General features: G+C 32.1%; 1 protein-coding gene across 4 annotated transcripts in view; it reads right to left on the bottom strand.

Moving 5' to 3' along the window:
• LOC126881800 (zinc finger protein 845-like) overlaps positions 1 to 22,511 on the bottom strand; it is a 274,174-nt gene that overhangs the window by 83,776 nt on the left and 167,887 nt on the right. Inside the window, exon 1 of one of the 4 annotated variants that reach the window (XM_050646380.1) lies at positions 10,402 to 10,877. The exons of the other annotated variants lie outside the window; for them this stretch is intronic. Within the exon in view, the coding sequence (XP_050502337.1) occupies positions 10,402 to 10,492 (91 nt within the window). The 5' untranslated portion in view covers positions 10,493 to 10,877. Of the gene's footprint in view, positions 1 to 10,401; positions 10,878 to 22,511 lie in introns of those variants that run through there. 4 annotated transcript variants of the gene reach the window in all.

Raw genomic sequence — 22,511 nt, 5'->3', positions numbered from 1 at the left:
TTAAATAATGGAATTTGTATTTTTTGTTAAAAAATTTGCATAAACATTGTATCTTCATAGCACCCTCTACGATTTTTCAAAATTGTAGTTCAAACGGTTACTATGGGGAACCTACGAATCCACCGAGTTAAAATACCGAAAAAGCAATTTCAAACTAATACAATTTTCTGTATCTCCGGATAAACTAAATGGATTTTCATCTTTCTTTTTTTAATTTGTATGTAATTTCTACGTACATTACAAATATGTATGCAATTTGTTTATAAATTTATTAATTAATAATCAGTCTAATTTGTTTAAACAATTCTTGAAAATATATTTTTTTACAAAAATCTATCTTTTTAATCATAGTATCATTAATGATCATACAAAACGTTAAAGTTCACTTTAATAAATAACATATTTTTATTAGATAATTATTTATTGAAAATAATTTATTTATTAAAGTATAACTTAACCTTTTCTATGATTAGTAATGATAGTCTGATTAAAAAACATGAATTTTTGGGAAAAATTATTTATTCAAAAATTGTTTAAACAAATTAGATTGTTTATGTGGGATCGGTACTCACCGGAGGGACCGCAGACGTTCGGATACAATTAGCGTCTCTTTGCAAAGACAATGACGTCGACTTTGCAAAGTAACAAGACACTTACTCAACACACACACTACACATTACTCCACTGACTTAGTGATAAGTTATACAATTACGTGGCTAAAGGTTCTAGTTCTAAACCAAAGCCAGAATCAGAGAAAAAAAAAAGATTGTTTATTAATTAATAAATGTCAAATTGCAAATAGACAAATTACATATTTGTAATATACAGAAAAATTACATACAAATTAAAAAAAGAAAGATCAAAATATATTCAGTAGATCCCGAGATATAGAAAATGATAGTAGTTTTAAGTTGCCTTTTTTAGTTTTTGAACTCGTGCATTTGTCGGCTCCCAGCTCCCCCTTCACTTACCACTAGTCACGAACTGAACAACATTTTTAAAAATTCGTGTAGAATACCAACTTTCCGAATATGTAAAATGATTTTTTCTACGGACAATATTTTAAAAAGTTGTTCTAAATGTTTATAAACTACAAAATTTCAAAAATTTGGCATTACTATTTTTGACTATATTAATTTTTTTACCTTTTTTAGTACATTTTGATAGTATCACTTTTCTACTTTCATTTAACATACGCAGAATTGCCTTATCTTCATTATTTGCTGTCTTATGTCATTGCAAAATAAAGGTCTCTGGAATAAACAAATAGAATAACTTTTAAACTAATTAATGGATCGGTCTCAAATTTTAAGGGTTTGTTAAGTACCCCAATACACATCTTTGGGTGAAATCCTAAAGTTTTAAAGTAGTTTTAGTAAAAGTTATTAACAAATAACGATTTTCACTTATTTTGCAGTTTGCGTAGCAACAAATTAACTTTTTAACTTTCAAAAATCGGCATTTTGAAGTTTTTTCAATGTTCTAAAAAATTAAATTTTGTAGTTTTATGTCAACTGTTTAGCTTTTGAATGGGGTGCAAAAAATCGAACAAATCGCGATTTTTGCACTAAATTGTTAATCATTAAAAAACGGACGCGAACTTTAGGCAGGAAACAGGTAGGTTTTGTTCCTATAGGTTTACAATAACTAAAAAGTAGTCAGCTACCTGGATCTTTGAGTGTCCCGAACATGGTCTATTTGCAGCTTATTACCCTGGTTTATTTTGTTGTGTCAGAAGGTCAGGTTGTCAGGTTGTCAGTTTATCAGGGCGTGTGTAGACGGTTTTATACAGCATTGCTAAAGCAAGGGACAAGTAGTCATCAAAGGACTTGACTAATGTACTTAATTGTAATAATTGTATAAAGATAAAGGGACATTCAGGACTGTAAGAACTATAGAAGTTTAAAGTTAGTGTCACTTACAATGTTTGGAAGAGAACTGTAGAGCGAAGGTTAGGGACAGAGACATCGATAGGAGAATACCAGGTTGGGTTTATGCCAGGAATGAGGACGTAGATGCCTTGTTTGCTTAAGACGTATGCTTAAGGTGCTATGGAGATGTATGAGATAGAAATGGTTTCTAGGGAAGTACGTAAGGGTCTTAGATAGATAGATTTAGAGAGGTCGCTTTCTGGCCTATTCCACTGCGACCTTTTTAGATCTATTGTGATCCTCTAGTCCTAGATAACATTCTCTAGCCTGACATTTTTTAAAAAGTCTAATAGCTTCGAGACTGAACCTTCCATGTAGCTATTTGCCGTTAGATTTTGTTCTCCTAATGCAAAGAACCGCACATTTGCCAGACTGTCACAATGACATAAAATGTGCTCTGCTGTTTTTTCTTCCAGGTGACAGAATCTATACAGGTCATCATCTGCCAATCCCATCAGCTTTAAGTGCCTATTCAGCTTACAGTGCCCTGTTAGCAGACCTACTATGGCTTTGACTGTTTTCCTGCCTTTGCTTATTAGGTCTGCCGTAAATTTTGGCGAATGTTCTGTAATGAACTGTTTCGCCTGTCTTTGACCTGGTGAATTCCTCCACCATTCCAAAGATTTGTGAGCTACCCACTTTCTTGTAGCCGTTTTTGTAACTGCCTTTGCAACGCCGCAGAAGGTTCCGGTTCAACGAATGGCATTGATGAGCCTTGTTTGGCCATTTCATCTGCTTTTTCATTGCCCTTATGACCCTCGTGCCCCGGTACCCAGGCTACCGTCACCTTGCTACGATCTCCTAGTTTATTTAGGGCACTCACACAATCCCATACTAGCTTAAAATTGACCTCTACAGAATTGAGTGCCTTAAGCGCTGCCTGACTATCCGTGAAAATGGCAACTGAACGGAACGTTCTTTTCTGCCGTTCTATTTCTTCCACACAGTGATGGATTACCGTTATTTCCGCCTGGAAAACTGTGACATCCTTTGATAGACTAACCGGGAACTGAATTCCTTGATTTGTCCCTATTCTGCCGGCTCCCACACCTTCCGATGTTTTTGCTTTGAGCCATCAGTGTATCAGGTAGCAACAGCCTGTATGGGTACACCATCCTTCCAGTCTTCCCCGCCTGGTATATTAATTTTGAACTTATTGTCAAAGCTATATCTCGTTGCTGTTGCATCGATAGGTGCCCCATCACAATATCGGCTTTTAGCTCCTCGATTAGCTTTCTATTGTCAGCACCATGCATGTAAAGGTCTCATTTGATGTATGAGAAAGCATACACCAAAGCAACGACTTGTGTCGGAATGAACGAAAATTTTCCAGTGACGGTTGGTTTGCATTAAGGTTCTTCACTGAGTCCCTACCTGATTATCTTGTTATGGATGTACAGTGGAACCTCGATAACTCGGATTAATCGGGACCGCGGCCTATCCGGGTTATCGAAAATCCGGGTTAGCCGGACAGCATGGTAAAAATTAATAAAATACGGTATAATTATGGATAAAGTCCGTTATAATTAAAATAACATAAAATATATATGCACAGTACACATCTAACTTACCTATAGTTGTATAGAGTATAGTATAGACAGTATAGAGTATAGAGTTTTTTCATTTCTAGGTAAAAAAACTAAGTCAGATTCGGTTGTGTCAATTGCGTCTGACATCGGAACAATGTTATGTTATTTAAGAATAGTGGCTCTTTCATTGTTTAAAAGACCATTGTTTAAAAAATATTTTTTTAAAAGACGGTTGGAAATAAATAAAGGAATAACAGGTGCCTGTTGTTTGTGATAGCCCCAGATAATTAACATCGCTTTGCCGCCGCCGTCCGCCGTGTGCCATGAGTCATTTTTACTATCGTATAGTTCAAATTACACAAATACCCATTATCTCTCAAATATTATATTATGGTCGAAGCGAAGTTTTATCAATGAAGCTCGATATTTAAGACATTCCAGAAGAGGCTACAGATAAAATATTTTAACATAATACATACATTTTTATTGTTGAAATGTTTGTCTGATGAAAATCGGTCCGGGTTAGCCGGACTTCCGGGTTATCGGGGGCCGACTTATCGAGGTTCCACTGTACTGACAAAAGAATTCTATTGTGTGTGCAAATTAAAAATGATAAATTCAAAAGGATAATGGATAATCATTATTTCATTTATACAGATTATGACCAATAGAAAGCTATAGTAATAAAAATTACATCGATTATTTTTTAATGATTTTAACTTTCAATCGTGGAGTAAGATTTTTCATCACGTATTAAATTCTGCCCAATCAGCTTATTACTACAGCGGTAATTTTCTACTGTACCGGGTGTCCCAATAAGAATGGCTCTCGGCCATATCTCAGGAATCGTTTATAGTACAGCTTTGGGGAAAAATATTTTATAACAAAAGTTGCCTCGAGAAAAGCCTGGAAATTATTTTCATATTTGTAAGTCCACCGCTAGAGGGCGTAATTGAATATCAAAAATTTAAAAATCAAAATTTTACAAAATTTACATAATGAAAGGGCACTGAAAATCCGATCATCATATTCTTCGCAAAATTCTGCGAATATTTGATTTCACAAGTGTAACTCTACCTTTGCAAATAAGAGGTGGGGCTGAGTGGGAACCTTGTTATGAAAAATGGCTGTAAGTCCGGTTCTGCTTAATCGATTTTTGCAAATATGGTCTCGTTGAAAACAGATCTTTTTCGTTAATGTAAGAGTTATAATTACGAAACAGCCTAGTAAGTAATATGCCAGCTAGGGGGCGCTATTTTTTTGTTTTTCAGAAATCTAGTTTTCTTTGGAAAATATTAAATACAAGTATGCACTTTTAACCCTGTATTACAAAATTAGACCAAATTATCAACAGAATATCGAAAACCGCATGTCGATACCTTTTTTCTATCTCGAGATATCTTAAGAAACGTATAAATTGTAAACAAACTGATAATGTCACCGGTAAACGAAGTTAAGGAAATCAAAGTGAAAACAGGTAGTGTGCTATGGAAACAAATTAGAGCGGGACACTTGCGGAGTGCCGACAGAAGTGAATATTTCTCATAGCTTTAATTATATTCGGTTCTATTCAATTCGATTCCATATAATTGGATTTTATTTTATTTATTATAATTATGCTTATAATTTAATATATATAAAATATACCCAATTGAATACATAATATATATGGTTTGTCAAACGTAGGAAAGAGTTTGAAAATCTTACAATCGCCGAAATTTTTAAACTTTTTGCTACGTTTGACAAACTGTACTAGTGATTTTACCCATTAATTTTAGAATTAACAAACTTTCACAAGAAGTTTTACTTCAAATTTGATAGTGAATTTAATTATTATTATACAAAATGAATATGATGTTTAAAAATACAATTTGAGGATAAGTAGGTTGAAAGGAATAATGTAATCAACAAATTTAAAAAAGTCACTTTTGTATAACGGCCTCCCCTTTAATGAGAGTATCTAAAAATAAATGAACTCTTCCATGCATTATTTACGATTAAAATTTACACGAAGTATTTACTATACTTCATCAGTAATTAAATTTTTAAATTAAAAAATATCGGTTACATTATTAAGAAAAATAATAATTTAGAGCTTTATGTATCTTTATATCTTATTAATCCTAATTTTAACGGGTAAAATCACTAGTATATAATATTATGTATTAAATTTATATTAAATTATAGATATAATATATATTAAATAAAATTAAATCTAATCGAATGGAATCTAATTGAATATAATCGAATATATAATAAGTGTTCACTTCTATCGGCATTCCGCAAGTGTCACGCTTTAATTTTTTTCCACAGCACACTACTTGTTTCCACTTTGATTTCTGTAACTTCGTTTACAGGAGACATCATCAGTTATGTTTAAAAATTAACACGTTTCTTAAGATATCTCAAGATAGAAAAAAAGGTATCGACATGCGGTTTTCGATATTCTGTTGATAATTTGGTCTAATTTTGTAATACAGGGTTAAAACTGCATACTTTTATTTAATATTTTCCAAAGAAAACTAGATTTCTGAAAAACATAAAATAGCGCCCCCTAGCTGGCATATTACTTATTAGGCTGTTTCGTAATTATAGCTCTTACATTAACGAAAAAGATCTGTTTTTAACGAGACCAAGTTTGCAAAAATCGATTAAGCAGAACCGGACTTACAGCCATTTTTCATAACAAGGTTCCCACTCACACCCACCTCTTATTTGCAAAGGTAGAGTTATACTTGTGAAATCAAATATTAGCAGAATTTTGCGAAGAATACGATGATTGGATTTTCAGTGCCCTTTCATTATGTAAATTTTATAAAATTTAGATTTTTAAATTTTTGACATTCAATTACGCCCTCTAGCGGTGGACTTACAAATATGAAAATAATTTCCAGGCTTTTCTCGAGGTAACTTTTGTATAAATTTTTTTCCCAAAGCTGTACTATAAACGGTTTCTGAGATATGGCCGAGAGCCATTCTTATTGGGACTTCCGGTACATTATTACAGTGGAAATAATTTTAAGTAGATTGTTTCTGTTTAATTGCAACCAGTTTCTTAGTTTTAACTTTCACAAAGTCCACACTTTAAGAAAATGTCCACAATAAACTTTTAGTTCTGCATCTAATGTTAAATCGTCACGAGGAGAACACAAATCGGCAGTTTTAAGCGCTCGAGTTTACTTCGGTAAGATTATTTCATGAATAAAACTATATTTAAAAATATTTTTAACTAATATTTTATTAATATCTTCGTCTAAATACTTGCTACACTGTGCTGTTCACTTTGAGAAGTTGAAAAATGTATGTCACATTAATTGGGATCAATGTCACTGAATGTTTTAATACAAAGACTTGAATTTTATATGTAAGTATTAAAAAATAATCTGTCGAATATCACACGATAGTAAGAATAAACAAGAAAATAATGCTCCAATTTTCTTTCTTAAACTTGTTTCCAATCGGCAATAGTTACTCGAGTCCTCAAGTTTTCGAAAAGTTGTCGCATAATTGTCAATTTATTCTCACTCTCTTGTGACATTAATGTTGATTATTTCATTCATATGAGATTCTGACCAATAGATAGCTACAGAAATAAAAATTAAACTGATAATTTTTGATAATATCCCGTCGTCAAGTATATTACGTCAGATGCCCTTCGTTACTACAAAAAATACATTCAGTGACATTAATGACAATTACTGTTTTAAAAGTTATAAAAGTGATGACTTTCAACCGTCAAATATTTATAACAACTGTGTGTTCAATTGTAGTAATTTTTACCTACATAATTAAATTACAATAAAATTTTGGTTTTGAACAGTTTTATTCATGAAATAATCGCAACAAATTGCACTCGATCTCTAAAATTATTATCGAATTGTTTCCGTCGTGCCACTTTGATTCACTCCCCTTCGGGTCGTGAAATTAAAACTGTCAAAGTGTTACTCGGAAAAAATTCGATAAGTTTAGAGCTCTTGTGCAATTACTACTGATTATTTCATTCATTGGAGATTCTGACCAATAGAAAGCTACAGAAATCAAAATTAAAATGATAATTTTTTATAATTTCCCGTCGTCAAGTATATTACGTCAGATGCCCTTCGTTGCTACGAAATAATACATTCAGTGACATTAATGACAATTAATATTTTAAAAATTTTAAAAGTGATGACTTTCAACCGTCAAATATTTATTACAACTGTGTGTTTAATTGTACTAATTTGTACTTACATAAATAAATTACAATAAAATTTTGGTTTTGGAACAGTTTTATTCATGAAATAATCGCAACAAATTGCACTCGACCTCTAAAATTAATATAGAATTTTTACCCTCGTGACACTTAACATAATTTCACTCCCCTTCGGGTCGTGAAATTAGAACTGTTAAAGTGTCACTCGGGAAAAATTCAATAATTTTAGATAGTCCAGAAAGCGACTGCGCATCCGCTAGGAAAAATATTCTAATTCGGATTTTTGGCACAATCTTACTCAAAAAGGACTCCTTTTAACAATTTTGCATGTTGCCAGGACCAAAAGGTGGTCAAAAATTTTTTAAACGTTTTTTTTTTTGTCTTTTTCCTAAAATTACTTTTTTGCATGGGAAAAAGTTTTTTTAGGTTTTTTGGATCATTCCAAACAGAAAAGGTCTTTAGTGACTCTTCTCTAAAAATGATAGTTTTTGACATATAAGCGATTAAAAATTGAAAAATTGCGAAATCGGCCATTTTTAACCCTCAAAAACTATGTAAAGAACTGAAAATTTGAATATTACCAAGGCAGGCAGATATTCTTTAAATATCTATTGATGAAACCCCGAAGAGTTTTTTGCAATACAATATTCAAAACTCCTTTGTTTTTTAATTGCTAATCAAGCGTGCGCGACACTATTTTCCACCGACAGTATGGTACAAATATGAAAGGAATAAATTCGTTATTTCGTAAACCGGCGACTTTAAGGAAAAATCCCGAAACAGGTCGATTCTTATTTTTAAGTTATGATATTGTGGCATATATGGTGTACTAGTGACGTGATCCATCTGGGCGTGATGACGTAATCGATGATTTTTTTAAATGATAATAGGGGTCGTTTGCTAGCTCATTTGAAAGGTACTTCAATTCTCTATTCAGTAATATAAACATTTACATATACAGGGTGTCCAAAATTTTTTTATTAAATTAAATTATTTGACAAAAAGAGAAGTAGAAGGACACCCTGTATAAATAATTATGTAAATGTTTACATTATTGAATAGATAATTGAAGAACATTTCAAATGAGCTACCACACGACCCCTTTTCTGATTTAAAAAAATCATCGATTACGTCATCACGCCCAGACGGATGACGTCACTAGTGTACCATATATGCCACAATATCACAACTTAAAAATAAAAATCGACCTATTTCGGGATTTTTCCTTAAAGTCGCTGGTTTACGAAATAACGAATTTATTCCTTTCATTTGCACCATACTGTCGGTGGAAAATAGTGTCGCGCACGCTTGATTAGCAATTAAAAAACAAAGGAGTTTTGAAAATTGTATTGTAAAAAACTCTTCGGGATTTCATCAATAGAAGTTTAAAGAATATCTACCTACCTTGATAACATTCAAATTTTCAGTTTTTCACATAGTTTTTGAGGGTTAAAAATGGCCGATTTTGCAATTTTTCAATTTTTAATCGCTGATATGTCGAAAACTATCATTTTTAGAGAAAAGTCACTAAAGACCTTTTCTATTTGGAATGATCCAAAAAACCTAAAAAAACTTTTTTCCATGCAAAAAAAATTATTTTAGGAAAAAAATAAAAAAAAAACGTTTAAAAAATTTTTGACCACCTTTTGGTCCTGGCAACATGCAAATTTGTTAAAAGGTGCAATAATAGGTAATTTTTGAGTAAGATTGTGCAAAAAATCCGAATTAGAATATTTTTCCTAGCGGATGCGCAGTGGCTTTCTGGACTAAGAGCGCTTGTGCAATTACTACTGATAATTTTTTTCGATAATTTCCCTTCGTCAAGTATTACGTCAGATGTCCTTCGTTGCTACGCAAAAATACATTCATTGACATTAACGACAATTAATGTTTTACAACTTATCACAGAGAACACCAAAAGACAGGTTTAGCAAATATTCAGGTGACGATATCAATAAAATATTATCTAGTTAAAATGATTTAAAAAGACAGTTTTATTCATGAAATAATCTTACCGAATTACACTCGAGCTCTTAAAAATTATCGATTTGTTTTGCCCCCGTGACACTTTCACTTCCCTTCTAGTCGTGAAATGAAAACTGTCAGAGTCAATCGGGATACAAATCGATAATTTTAGAACTCTCGTGTAATTATGTAGGTACTACTGATAATATATTTTTACGGATATTAATTCATAGAAGTCCGAACATGTTTGTTTTATTTAATAGGTACAGATTTTAATCCTTTGACTTAAAGATTTTTAGTAAATGAAGCTGCAATATCGTTAGTTACAAACTTACCAATTACAAAACGCAAATAGAAGTAACGTATTAATTTTTTAATTACAAGATCACGAATTTGAACACGAAGGTATTTTGGATCAATTTAGTTTTAACAAATTATATCATTTATGTCCTATAGGTATACCTATTCTAACAGTGTTTAACGTAATCATATTATTAGGGATTATATTATTACGGTTTTGATAATTGATAATTGTCTACAAAAATGAGGTACGAGCAAAAATAATCAACAACCTAAATTTAAAAACTTGTGTATTTGAAACACCGTACGCTGTAGTTTAAAAATAAACATTTTCATTCAAATTTTCATAGACACATTAGACATGATGTAATCAAAATATTTATTTACATAGGTAGGTACATTTGCCAATTAATTTTCTGCATTACTCCATCCAAAACTCATACACATAAATCAAAATGAAATATTTCAACTTGAATCCACTTACCTATATTATACACTTTCTTTTTGTAAGATCGAGTAGTTGTTAAAGAAGAAAACATCAGAATTAAACAAACCAGTCGACTTACAAACGTCATATTGTAGATTTTAGCTAAAAAAAGTCAATTTTTTGCTACAATTTCTTGTGTAATTATTGATCGTTTAGTTAAACACATGGGTGTGACAGTTTTATTCCATTGAACCCGTTTTGATCTCCGAACCCGAATCTATATTTAGCTCGTCGGTCAGACATCGTTACATTTCCTGGAGAGCGACATTGTTTGGACTAATAGTTTGTGTTAGGTATTGGAACAGAAAAAAAATAAGAACTGTCAGTAATACTCTCCCGTTAGTAACCCGTTCTAAATCATGGGTCAAATTAGATTTCAAGATAAATATATGCTAGTTAGTATCATGAATAATGAAGTTTAGCATACACTACACCGACCGACACGGCATATGGGAGAAACCGATGATCAGCGTTGGATTTGGTATTTGGCTCCGAATTCCATCCTACTACATTGATTTACTTGATATTTTCACAGTAAGTAGGGAATAGCTGAAGAAACAAAGTCTACCCTATGCCGATGTGCGCTTTTATCTTGGGGGTGGTTACCACCCTTTCTCGGGGGTGAAAAATGTTTTGGTTAAAATAGCCACGGAAAAGGCTAGAGAACCTAATTTTAAGCAAAAACTGTTCTATGATTATTTTTTGAAAACTCAATACTGTTTGAGTTATTCGTGGTTGAAAATTGGCCATTTTCATTGAAAAATTACACCTTTTCGGACGGATTTTTGCGAATACCTTAAAAACTATGCATCTAACAGAAAACTATATCAAATATTTCCGTAGGTTATAAAAAAAAACAAAGAGATTCGTTCCTTCATAAATCTTCTAGTTAAAATACAAAGAGGGATATGGTAGGTAAGAAGAAAAACAGACACTTCTACATACGCACTTCACCTTCTAGATCATAATCATTCTTTCCATGAAGAGTTTCAAATTCTGCATATCCAAAATAAAGGCCTTAAGCTATCTTTTTTAGAATCTATGGGAATTAATAAACTGAAAAATACAGATATAATTCTGAATGACCAACTCGAGACAAACAGCTCCCCACTCCTCAACCTCTTCAGTTAGAGACTTAAAAAGGCAAACACATTGTAAATTATATCACTTGAGAAAGGCACTCTGCCGAAACAGCTGTAGTCACATAGTTATAAATAATAAATTTTGTGGAAGTATAGAAAACAAAAGTTTTCACTGTTTTATTGTGAGATAGGTAAGAAGAGTTTGTTTTTTATAATTGATGGATTCGACCGTTACTTGATGGAAGTTCATTTTATCTAACAATAAAATAAAACACTGATATAGTATTTTTACTACAAAAACGTTATTACGTAGGTCAAAATTTTTGACGTAAGAGAACTGTCAAAACATTAGAATGTGACTTTTCATTATTACCATATATATAATAAACATGGCAATAATGAAAAGTCACATTCTAATGTTTTGACAGTTCTCTTACGTCAAAAATTTTGACCTACGTAATAACGTTTTTGTAGTAAAAATACTATAACGTTTGTTTTCTATACTTCCACAAAATTTATTACAACTATGTGACTACAGCTGTTTCGGCAGAGTGCCTTTCTCAAGTGATTTAGTTTACTATGTGTTTGCCTTTTTAAAGTCTTTAACTGAAGAGGTTGAGGAGTTATATCAGAATTATATCTTTATTTTCCAATTTATTAATTTCCATAGATTCTAATAAAGATAGCTTAAGGCCTTTATTTTGAATATGCAGAATTTGAAACTGTTCATTAAAAGAATGATTCTGATCTATAAGGTGAAGCGCGTATGTAGAAGTGTCTGTTTTTCTATTGTTGAAAGCCCTTTTGTGTTCTGCTATCCGTTTGTCAAAGGTTCTGCCAGTTTGACCGATGTAAGTTTTCGGACAGTCACTACAAGTTAGTTTGTAAACACCACTCTGTAGTTGTTTTCTCTTTCGGCTCTTATTGTTCTTAATATATTTGCTTAAGTTGTTGTTAGTTCTGAAAGCTGGTGTTATTCCTTTCTTTTTTATGTATCTGGCTATTTTTGTTGCTATCTTGCCAGTATATGTGATAGAGCAGAAGGTACTGGGTTCTTTCTGTGGTGGTGGATAAACTAATTTCAGGGCTTTCTTATGGAGTTTTTGGTTTAAAATATTGTTAATTGTTTGTTCGTTGTAGCCATTGTTTACTGCTATTTGTTTAATGATGTTCAGTTTTATCTCGAAGTTATTTTTTGACATGGGAATTTCTGTCAGTCTATGTATCATGCTATGGTAGGCTGCTAGTTTGTGTTGTGTAGGATGGGATGATGAATTGTGTATAGTTGTATCAGTATGGGTAGGTTTATGATATACGGAGAACTCATGTTTGTTGTATAGTCTGGTAATTGCTACATCTAGAAAGTTTATGGACTTATTCTGTTCTGTTTCTATTGTAAAAGCAATATTACTATGAAGTGAATTAATGTATGATAGAAATTGGTCAAGTTGTCTGTTAGTTCCTGTAAAGCATACTAGTATATATCACCTACATATCTCCACCAATATAAGAACTGTTAAAATACGGGATGTTTAGAAATTGTTGTTTCAAGCTGGTTCATGAATATATCTGACAGCAATGGGCTTAGAGGATTACTCATAATAAGTCCTGCACTGTTGTTTGTGTATATTTGATTATTGAATTCAAAATAGTCTTGATTTATGCAAATTTCAAGAAGGTGAAGTTTGTTTTTTGCTGCATGCTCAAATCGGTGTATTCAACTTGAAATAACAGAGGAACTGTCGATTTTAGGTGTATAATGATACTAATAACTTTTGTAGTGCTTGAAAAGACCTTTAAAATGAGCAATACTAGTTGTCAATTACATGCAAACTAAGCGAGATATTCTGCAGAAAATTAATGACTAATGTATTTTAAGAAGAAATGAGAAGTTTATTTAATCCCTCATCCATCAGAATTTAAATTCATCGTTTTCCTTCGACAATACTCTTTATTATAGTGTTATTTCTATGTTCAAAAACATGGGCTGGATTAAAATGAATGGTTTTTGAAAAAAATAAGATCAAATTATAGAGCGCATTTTTAAATTTTCTTAAAAATCTTCCTTTTCCTCCATGTAACTCGAAAAAGATAAGAGATACGAAAAAAAATACCACACAAAAATGTAGGGATTTTTCAGATAAAAATTTCCTTTTTATTTTTCATTACTGTATCTCTTATCATTTTCAAGTTACATGGAGAAAAAGGAAGATTTTTAAGAACATTTAAAGATGCGCTCTATAATTTGATCTTTTTTTCAAGAACCATTCATTTTAAACCCGTTTAACTTTTTGAACATAGAAATAACACTATAATAAAAGGTATTGTAGAAGTAAAACCATGCATTTACATTTTGGTGGATGGGGGTTAAAATTACTTCTCATTTTTTCTTAAAATACATTAGTTATCAACTTTGTTTACAGCATATCTCGCTTAGTTTTAATGCAGTAGACCTTTAATATAGATCATTTTAAAGGCCTTTTCAAGCACTACAAATGGTATTAGTGGCATTATACACCTAAAATCGACCGTTTCTCTGTTATTTCAAGTTGAATATACCAATTTAAGAATGTACCAAAAAACTATTTTCACCTACCATATCTCGTTTTGTATTTAAACTAGAAGATTTATGAAGGCAAGTATCTCTTTGTTTTTTTATAACCTACAAAAATGTTTAATATAGTTTTTTTAGTTAGATGCATAGTTTTTAAGGTATTAGCAAAAAACCGTTCGAAAAGGTATTATGTTTCAATGAAAATGGCCAACTTTCAACCATGAATATATCAAAAAGTATTGAGTTTTCAAAAAAAAATTATAGAACAGGTTTTGCAGAATTAGGTTTTCTAGCAAATTCTCTGGTAATTTTAACCAAAAAATTTTCCACCCCTAAGCAGGGGAAAATCCATGAAGTAGGATAGAATTCGGAGGTAATATCCTATTCTTGCTCCCATTAACTGGCGTATAGGGCCCGCGCGTTTGATGGGACCCACGCAAATACATTAATTAATATTGAATTATTTATATTTATAAAAAAATATAAAATGTTAAATAAATCAAATAATTGATCACAAATTTTAAGTGCAATTTCACACACTAAGAATTTAAACGTGCGATGGTGGCTCAAGCAATCCCATGGTAACTTTCACATTACACGGCGACTTCACCGATCATTCCAACCGCCGTGTAATGTGAAAGTTACCATGGGATTGCTCGAGCCACCATTGGAATGTCATTGTGCGTTCTGGCGACCGCACGTTCAAATTCTTAGAGTGTGAAACTGGGGTAACAATACCCAATATGAATGTCGCAACCAGCACCAACTCAACCAGTGCCACCTAACTTGTATCCTCCTTTAGCACAGCCACAAATTCCACTATACTAGTGCCGAACACATATCATAGGTCTGCTTCAAACCATCAATTACAACGATTACCATCCACCAGGGAAGATAGATTCCACTATACTAGTGTCGAACACATATCATAGTTCTGCTCCAAACCATCAATTACAACGATTACCATCCACCAGAGAAGAACAGAAAGAAAACAACCAACCAGCTAGCAGCAACGATTGGCAAGAAATTAGAAGCATAAAAAGAAGAAAAGTCAGGAAAACGACATACAATACAAATAGTACAAATAATATTGTAACAGAAAATAGATTTGAAGAGCCAAAAAATGAAGTAATCGCTTCCAAGGAAAACAACACAGCAAACCCTCCACCAATTTGCATACACGGGGTACAAGACTATCAAAAAATGGTACAAAAAGTTAAGGATTTAGCAGAAAGGGAAGAATATCATACAATCAAAAAGTCTAATTAACAATGTCGTAAAATTAAGTTGTGGCTCACCAGATACATATCCCGGCATTGGTCGCTATATGAGATTTTCTCTCACGGTTTCAAAATAGTGCACACAACTTTTTCCCTGGTAAATTACACAAGCTGTAGTTTCTACCAGTCACCTAATAATTATCCTTTCTCTGCAATCGAATAGACTCGTCTGCTCAGATGGTGATATTCACGTGAGATATTCTCTCATCGCGCGACCACCGTGTACCAGTGGCGGCTCGTGACCTAAGTATGCGGGTAGGTGACATGTATCCACAAATTCTATTTTTTCTAACTTCATCATTATATAACTTATTAGATAAAAAAACATGTCCAGCTAAAGCACTGTAGTAGTTTGATTATTTTTTTTTCTAGCCGTTTTAAACCTAAGCAATTGTTTAAATGTTCTTTCGGAGATTCATGTTTTTTGACACTAGCTGAAAAATTTTTCAAATCTGAATATATCTGACTCATCCAAACATCATTTTGCTTCAAATTTGAGAGCAACAAACAAGGCCAACAAAAAAGTGAAATTTTAAAATAACCTCCGCTTAACCATTTATGGTTTTCATACCATATTGTTTTAAACGATCTCGAAAATGGTCGATTGTCTTTCTTCTTATCTGTTGTTGTTCTGAAGTTATTTCCTTGTGGCATTTTTATCATTAACTATGTATTTAGATGGGAAAGAAGCCACAATTATATTGAAAAAATAATTTTATTCAACAAAATTGTTCTTAAGTAGACAGTGACAGTAGACACTTATCTGTTGATAAAATTTTTAAATTTGGTAAAGGCAAAGGCCGCCCCTTGAAATAATTTCTAATCTTTCTTGATTTTGGCGCCTTGAAAAAGGCGTCTCGATCAAACTGCAGATTATATCTTGTAAAACAGTTCCAAACCCAGATGTAAACAATCTTGTTTAAAAGAACCTCGCTAATATAAGTTTTTGTTTATTTCATCTGGAAAAATGTTAGTAACAGAATCGAAGAAAGAGGGTTCTGTCATTAATCCATTTAAAAAGCGTTACTCAATGAAAATTAAAGAAAATGATGACATTTGATCTTATATTTCTTTGGCATGTTTTAATTCGTTTCATTGCTGAAAAACTTCTTTCAACGGATGCACTTGCAGCCGAAATTATTAAAAATAGGTTTGCCAATTTAAAGGGTTCGTGAAATGCATTATCAAGTTCTGAAGACGTTAAATATTGATACAATTCTTGTACATTTTTTTTAATATAATCTGGATCATTATAAAGAACTGTCAATTCTGTTTTTAACTTCCCTGTGTCAAATTTTTGTCCATATAGCTGTACAAATTGATGAAAGGCCCTATCTGAAAATGTTTTGCTTTAAATTAGAAAACCTATTTTTAAGTTGGATAATCATAGTGTCAGAAATTTCAAAAAAAGTCGTCAACGACACTCATTTATGTTTAATTGCACGCACACTGTAATAGGTAAGTAACCATTGTAACCATTTTAAAAAGTGGTGACAAGTCTACTAATATCCACAGCGCGCTTACGCCTTCGCCTTTCAAAATTTTCAGACACGAACCGTCTTCGACCGTCCGACCGATAGCCGATGGACCTTCATTTGTATCCAGATTTAAAAGTGGTAACATTAACCTGCAACCGAGTCACATAAATTCTCCAATATGTTCGTGCGTCTAGTTCGCTTTTTAGTGAATTACTATTAACACTCATATTTCTATTGAAAAAAAAAATAAAATGGAATTATTTCACAGTAGTCATAAAATATTTATTTGCAAGATTTTGAACTGTTACCAATGGTAACAGTGACATGGACGCTTCGCCAGTGTTGTAAAATATTCATTTTATTTTACTATGGGCGGTTTCACCAACGACAAATAGTAGTTTATTCGATGAAAAAAATATTCGGCCAATAAAACTAACAAACCTGCGTTTCACCAACGTCAAATACGACTTATTTTATTTGTCTCAAATAAAGATTTAGGTACTCTTCGAATGAATGGACAAGTTAACCTCGCTTTAAATTTTAAATATCTATAATATGTATAATCAAATGTAACAAAGAAAATTCGTCATTTTAACTATCGTTATTTAAATTATCAAAATTGTATTGAAACACAATCAAAATAAAATATAATAATCGACTGATTAAATTTTATTCTACCAATAACCATTCACAGATTTATTTGTTGTTGGTGAATTATTACTAAAATAAAATACCCTTCAATAGACCAATCTTAGATGTGTCTGTTTAATATTCACTTTCCATAAACAAATTTAAATTGTCCTACCTATTTTTATTGAATACTTAACCTACCAACAGTCCAAATAAAAAAACAATTTAAAATAGTTTCACAACACACAAGAGAATCAACTGAGATGTGAGCGATTTTGTTATGCGAAGGCCTGTAGGCTCCAAAATCTGGTGCCTAACTTCCTAAAAGATTCGTGGAAATTATGGCCCAGTAGGGAAGACCGGGGCAAAACGAGGCTCGGGGCAGAACGGGAAATGCATCGGTGTGCATAACTTACAGTCGTCATAATATCGGCAATAGCGTCATTCGAACGAACGTGGGTTGACTCACTTCAGTCATTAGAAAGAAACTTCTAGTCACGTAGTGTGCTTCTTTACAGACATAAAATCCGTTTTCTTTTGCTTTGTTAAAAATTTTGGTGATATTTATAGAAGTGCTATAAGGTGAGTAAGCAAGTTTTCTCACGTTTTTCATTCAAATATGATAGATATTACTGAATTTTAATATTGTGTGCTGTGAACCGTTTTATATTTTTTACGTTAGCAATTACTAATTTTATTTGAAATTATGTCTGTAATTTGAAATTTACATACATATATAGAAATATTAAAATTAATATTATTTCTACATTTTTAGATTAAAATGTACAAGCTCATTAACAATCACATTGTGTAAAGCTAATAATAACATTTTTCTACAAACGTGTTAAAAATGCAATTTTTAGCACTCTATAGGAGCCTTAAAAATGTTACTTTATAGCACTGGGTGCTTTAAAATTTTTAAGGTACTGCAGTTAAAAGTAAAATGTCAAATTTTATAGGTATTTCATTTATTAACATTAATATTAATAGTACAACTTGCGCAATTTGAAACAGGTTTTTTTAAAATTTAATTTAAACTGTATTATTGCATTTTTAAGAAGTTTGTAGAAAAAACAAGTTTATGTAACGGTATAGGTATTTTCGCTAAGAATTTTTAGACATTCCCCTCGAGTGTAGACAACCAGTTCTACCTTTTACGGGTCATAGGTTTCATGGTTTCAGCAATTAACAAAAATATTGTATTTTATAAATTTATAACGTTGGTAGGTTTGTAGAAAAAATATTGTATGATATACGTGTTAAAAGTACATTTTTAAGACACTCATGTGAATGCAGGATGAGCAGAAAATATTGTATTTTATAAATTTATAACGTTTGTAGGTTTGTAGAGAAAATGTTGTATGATATACGTGTTAAAAGTACATTTTTAAAACACTCATGTGAATTGCAGAATTCGCTTCGCTCATTACCTTCACATGCGTGCCTTAAAATTGTACTTTTAACACTTATATCATAAATAACTATGTTATGTTTAAAATCTATTTTGAAAATTTTATTTCGTAAAAAAGGCAAAAGCAAAAAGACATAACTTATCGCCATAGATACATATCAGCTAAAACAAGATCGAGCTCATAGAGTTATAATAAAATCCCTTGACCCCTCTACTAACACTAAGGACATAAAAATCGAACTCCTAAATCTAGGTCACAAAGTTCGAAATATACAGGGTGTTTCATTAATAATTGTCCATATAGTAACTGGAGAAACCTTAGCACAAAATACGAAAATTTAACATAAAACACTTAAATAAAATGTGGTTCCTTACTGAGTTACAGAGTGTGTTATCTGCAAATTTAACAACTATTTTTGCTCAGCATTTTAGAACTATTCGACATATCCTTTTCATACTTGGCAGAAAGTGCAACTACTATACACCCTACTAAATTATGATAAGCAAACGTTTCTAGCTAGTACCAGAGGCATACGAAAGGGGATAGTGAATGGTTGACCCTTCTCAAATTCTACGCCACTAGAGGAATTACTATTTTAGTGCCATTTTTAGATTCTCCAATACTTTCTACGTAAATAATATACTCTTCATTGTTAACGATAAAGTCATTCGTTTTCGAGATATTTGAAATTAAATATGAAACGGCACAGTTATTTTGATTAATTTATATGATTCATATGATTAAAATTTAAAAATTATTTGTACCTAGTACTTTAAAACTATTTGGGGTATCCTGATCATACGTGGCAGAAAGTGTAGGTACTGTACACCCTACTAAATTAAGATAAATAAATGTTTCTAGCTACTACCAGAGGCGTACGACAGGGGATAGTGGCTGGCTGGTTGAGCTTTCCCAAATTCTACGCCACTGACGAAACTGCTATTTTAGTGTATTTTTTTAATTTTCCAATACTTTTTACGTAAATAATATACTCTTCATTCGTAACGATAAAATGCTTAGTTTTCGAGATACAGTCGAACCCGCTTATTAGAATACCGCTTAAAGGAATATCCCGGTTTAAGGAGTAGAAATTTGAGGTCCCGAAACAATTATAGTAGCAACCAATGATCGGTTATTAGAATATCCCGGTTATAGGAATACTTTTACTTGGCACAAAGTTTGACTGTATTTGAAATTAAAAATGAAGCGACACAATACATTAATCAAAGTAACTGTGTCGTTTCATTTTTAACTTCAAAGATCTCGAAAACTAATGACTTTATCGTTACGAATTAAGAGTATATTATTTTCATTGAAAATATTGGAGAATCCAAAAATTGAACTGAAATAGCAATTTCGCCAGTGGCGCAGAATTTGGAAAGGGTCAACCATTCACTTTCCCCCGTCGCGTCGTACGCCTCTGGTAATAGCCAGAAACGTTTTTTAACATAATCTAGTAGTTTGTACAGTACCTATACTTCCTGCCAAGTATGAATATTTTGTGCTAAGGTTTCTCCAGTTACTATATATGGACAATTATTAATGAAACACCCTGTATAATAAATGCACAACAGAAAATTACCAAAGAGCCACTTAATTTGATTTTTCGTGGATCTGGAACCGGCTGCCGATAACAAAGATATTTATAAGATAACTTAAGGGGGCTACGAAATATAGGCCTGGATCCCGCGTACCAAAAAAGCTTATTAATAGCAAGCTGAAGTGTCTTCAGCTAGTTTAACGGTGTCTACAAAGGCGTAAAAGAGGCCCCTGCAGCATAAAGCTTGCGGGGGGCCCCAATATGTCAGGGGCCCCATCTGGTCGTCTAATAGGTATATATAAAAATGTGTTATTATTATATCATTTTACGCATAGATGAAAAATGTAAGTTGTCATAAACAGTGCATGAATACTCTAGAAGCCCAGTAAATGAGTGTTTTGGAGTATAATTATAAGCGCCGCGACGGATTTGCTTGACAATTTGGATTTAGGTTCTACTTAAACTTCAACTTCAAAGTTGGAGTTGTGTCGTTGGTTGCTTTTACTTATTGGGGAAAGGGGTGACTCTAGGGGGTGAAAAACATACGTTTAAAAAAAGTCCGAAAATGAATAAATTGACTATGTAATTTTAATCAATTTTTGTTGTATAGAGTTTATAATATAAGTCAACACTTTTCAAGTTATTTGAGAGTAAAAATGTTTATTTTTCAACAAATAAAACACGTTTTCAAGCGATTTTTAGCAATAATGTAGCTTATAAAAAAAAACAAAATGAAGTATATCGACACAGTAAAAGCAAAGTTGTAGCTCATGAAAAATTGTTCATGAAATAACCAAAAAGTGGATCACTCTTTGGGGAAAATTTATTAAAACTTTTTTTAAATGTTTAAAAAGAGCTTTATTTTTATTTTTTATAAAAGTTTCTAACATAACAACTAGTGAACTTATAAAGTATTAGTGATACGATAAAACTCAAACAGTAAAGAAATGTAGGTTTTGCTTTTGTAAATATTTTGTGTTTTATTTTGTTTTTCTGTAAGACAAAAATTGGTTAAGATGTGGCTGTTCAATATTTGCATACTCTCGTGATTACTGACTCGTTCACGCTCTTTCAAAAATAATCACTTTGAACCGATGAAACTAGTCATATAAAAAAAGTTAAGTAATTTGTAAAGCGGTAATAATTAGTTTCATTTGGGATGCTAAACAGAGAGATATTTTCACAATTTTTTTCAACCAGAAAAGGTTTTAACTGTAATTTGAGCACAGCTCACTTAGTTTTGATGCTAGAAACTTTTATAGAAAGTAAAGTTTTTTAAACACGTTAAAAAGTTTTCATGAGCTTTCCTCGAAAAATGCTTCATTTTCTGGTTATTTCATGTTAAATATTCTTTGGAATTTGACGAATAAAAACAATTTTTCATTAGCTACAACTTTGCTTTTACTGGGTCGATGGACTTCATTTTTCATTTTTTATAAGCTTCTTTTTTGCTGAGAATATTTTTTCGATCAAATACATACTTACTTTTTGAGTTATTTGCCAAAAACCGCCTCAAAACGTGTTTTTTTAACAACAAACATTTTCACTAATAAATAACTCGAAAAGTATTGCCTTGGCCACTTCGGTGGTGACACTGAAAATTACACGGTATCGCCGTATTTCACGTACACTTTCTGGGCTATATAAGTTTTTGTTACACTAGTCGCATTTAGTAATTTTTTAGAGGGGGCCCCATTTCCAATTTTGCGGGAGGGCCCCAACGAAGTTTGTTACGCCACTGGGTGTCTAGTCGGACAAACTTTTATATACGACGACACTGGAACAGGGAAAGTTTTAATTGTGAAATAGGTTACAGGTTTCGATCGTCAGGCTATGATAACGTCTCATGTACCTATTTTGTCGGACAGAACTTCTAATTGATTTGTTACCCTTTCATTAAACTCTCATGCAAAATTCAGACTGCTATTTACCACCAACAAAATTTCTGTCATTTGGCATGTTCTACGTGTCGGACTTATAAATCCCAACACATTTGTGGAACAAATATTTTTTCATATATTATATAAAGTTGTCAGGTTCACAATCATAAACTTGTCAGGATGACACGTTCCACAATTAAAACTTCCCCTATTCCAGTGTTCCCATAAATCAAAGTTTGTCCGACTAGATA

This window comes from Diabrotica virgifera, chromosome 1 (assembly GCF_917563875.1).
Source record: "Diabrotica virgifera virgifera chromosome 1, PGI_DIABVI_V3a".
NCBI classification, from domain to species: domain Eukaryota; kingdom Metazoa; phylum Arthropoda; class Insecta; order Coleoptera; family Chrysomelidae; genus Diabrotica; species Diabrotica virgifera.
Note: the sequence above shows the minus strand (reverse complement) of the source record. Positions and strands in the feature narration are given on the sequence as shown.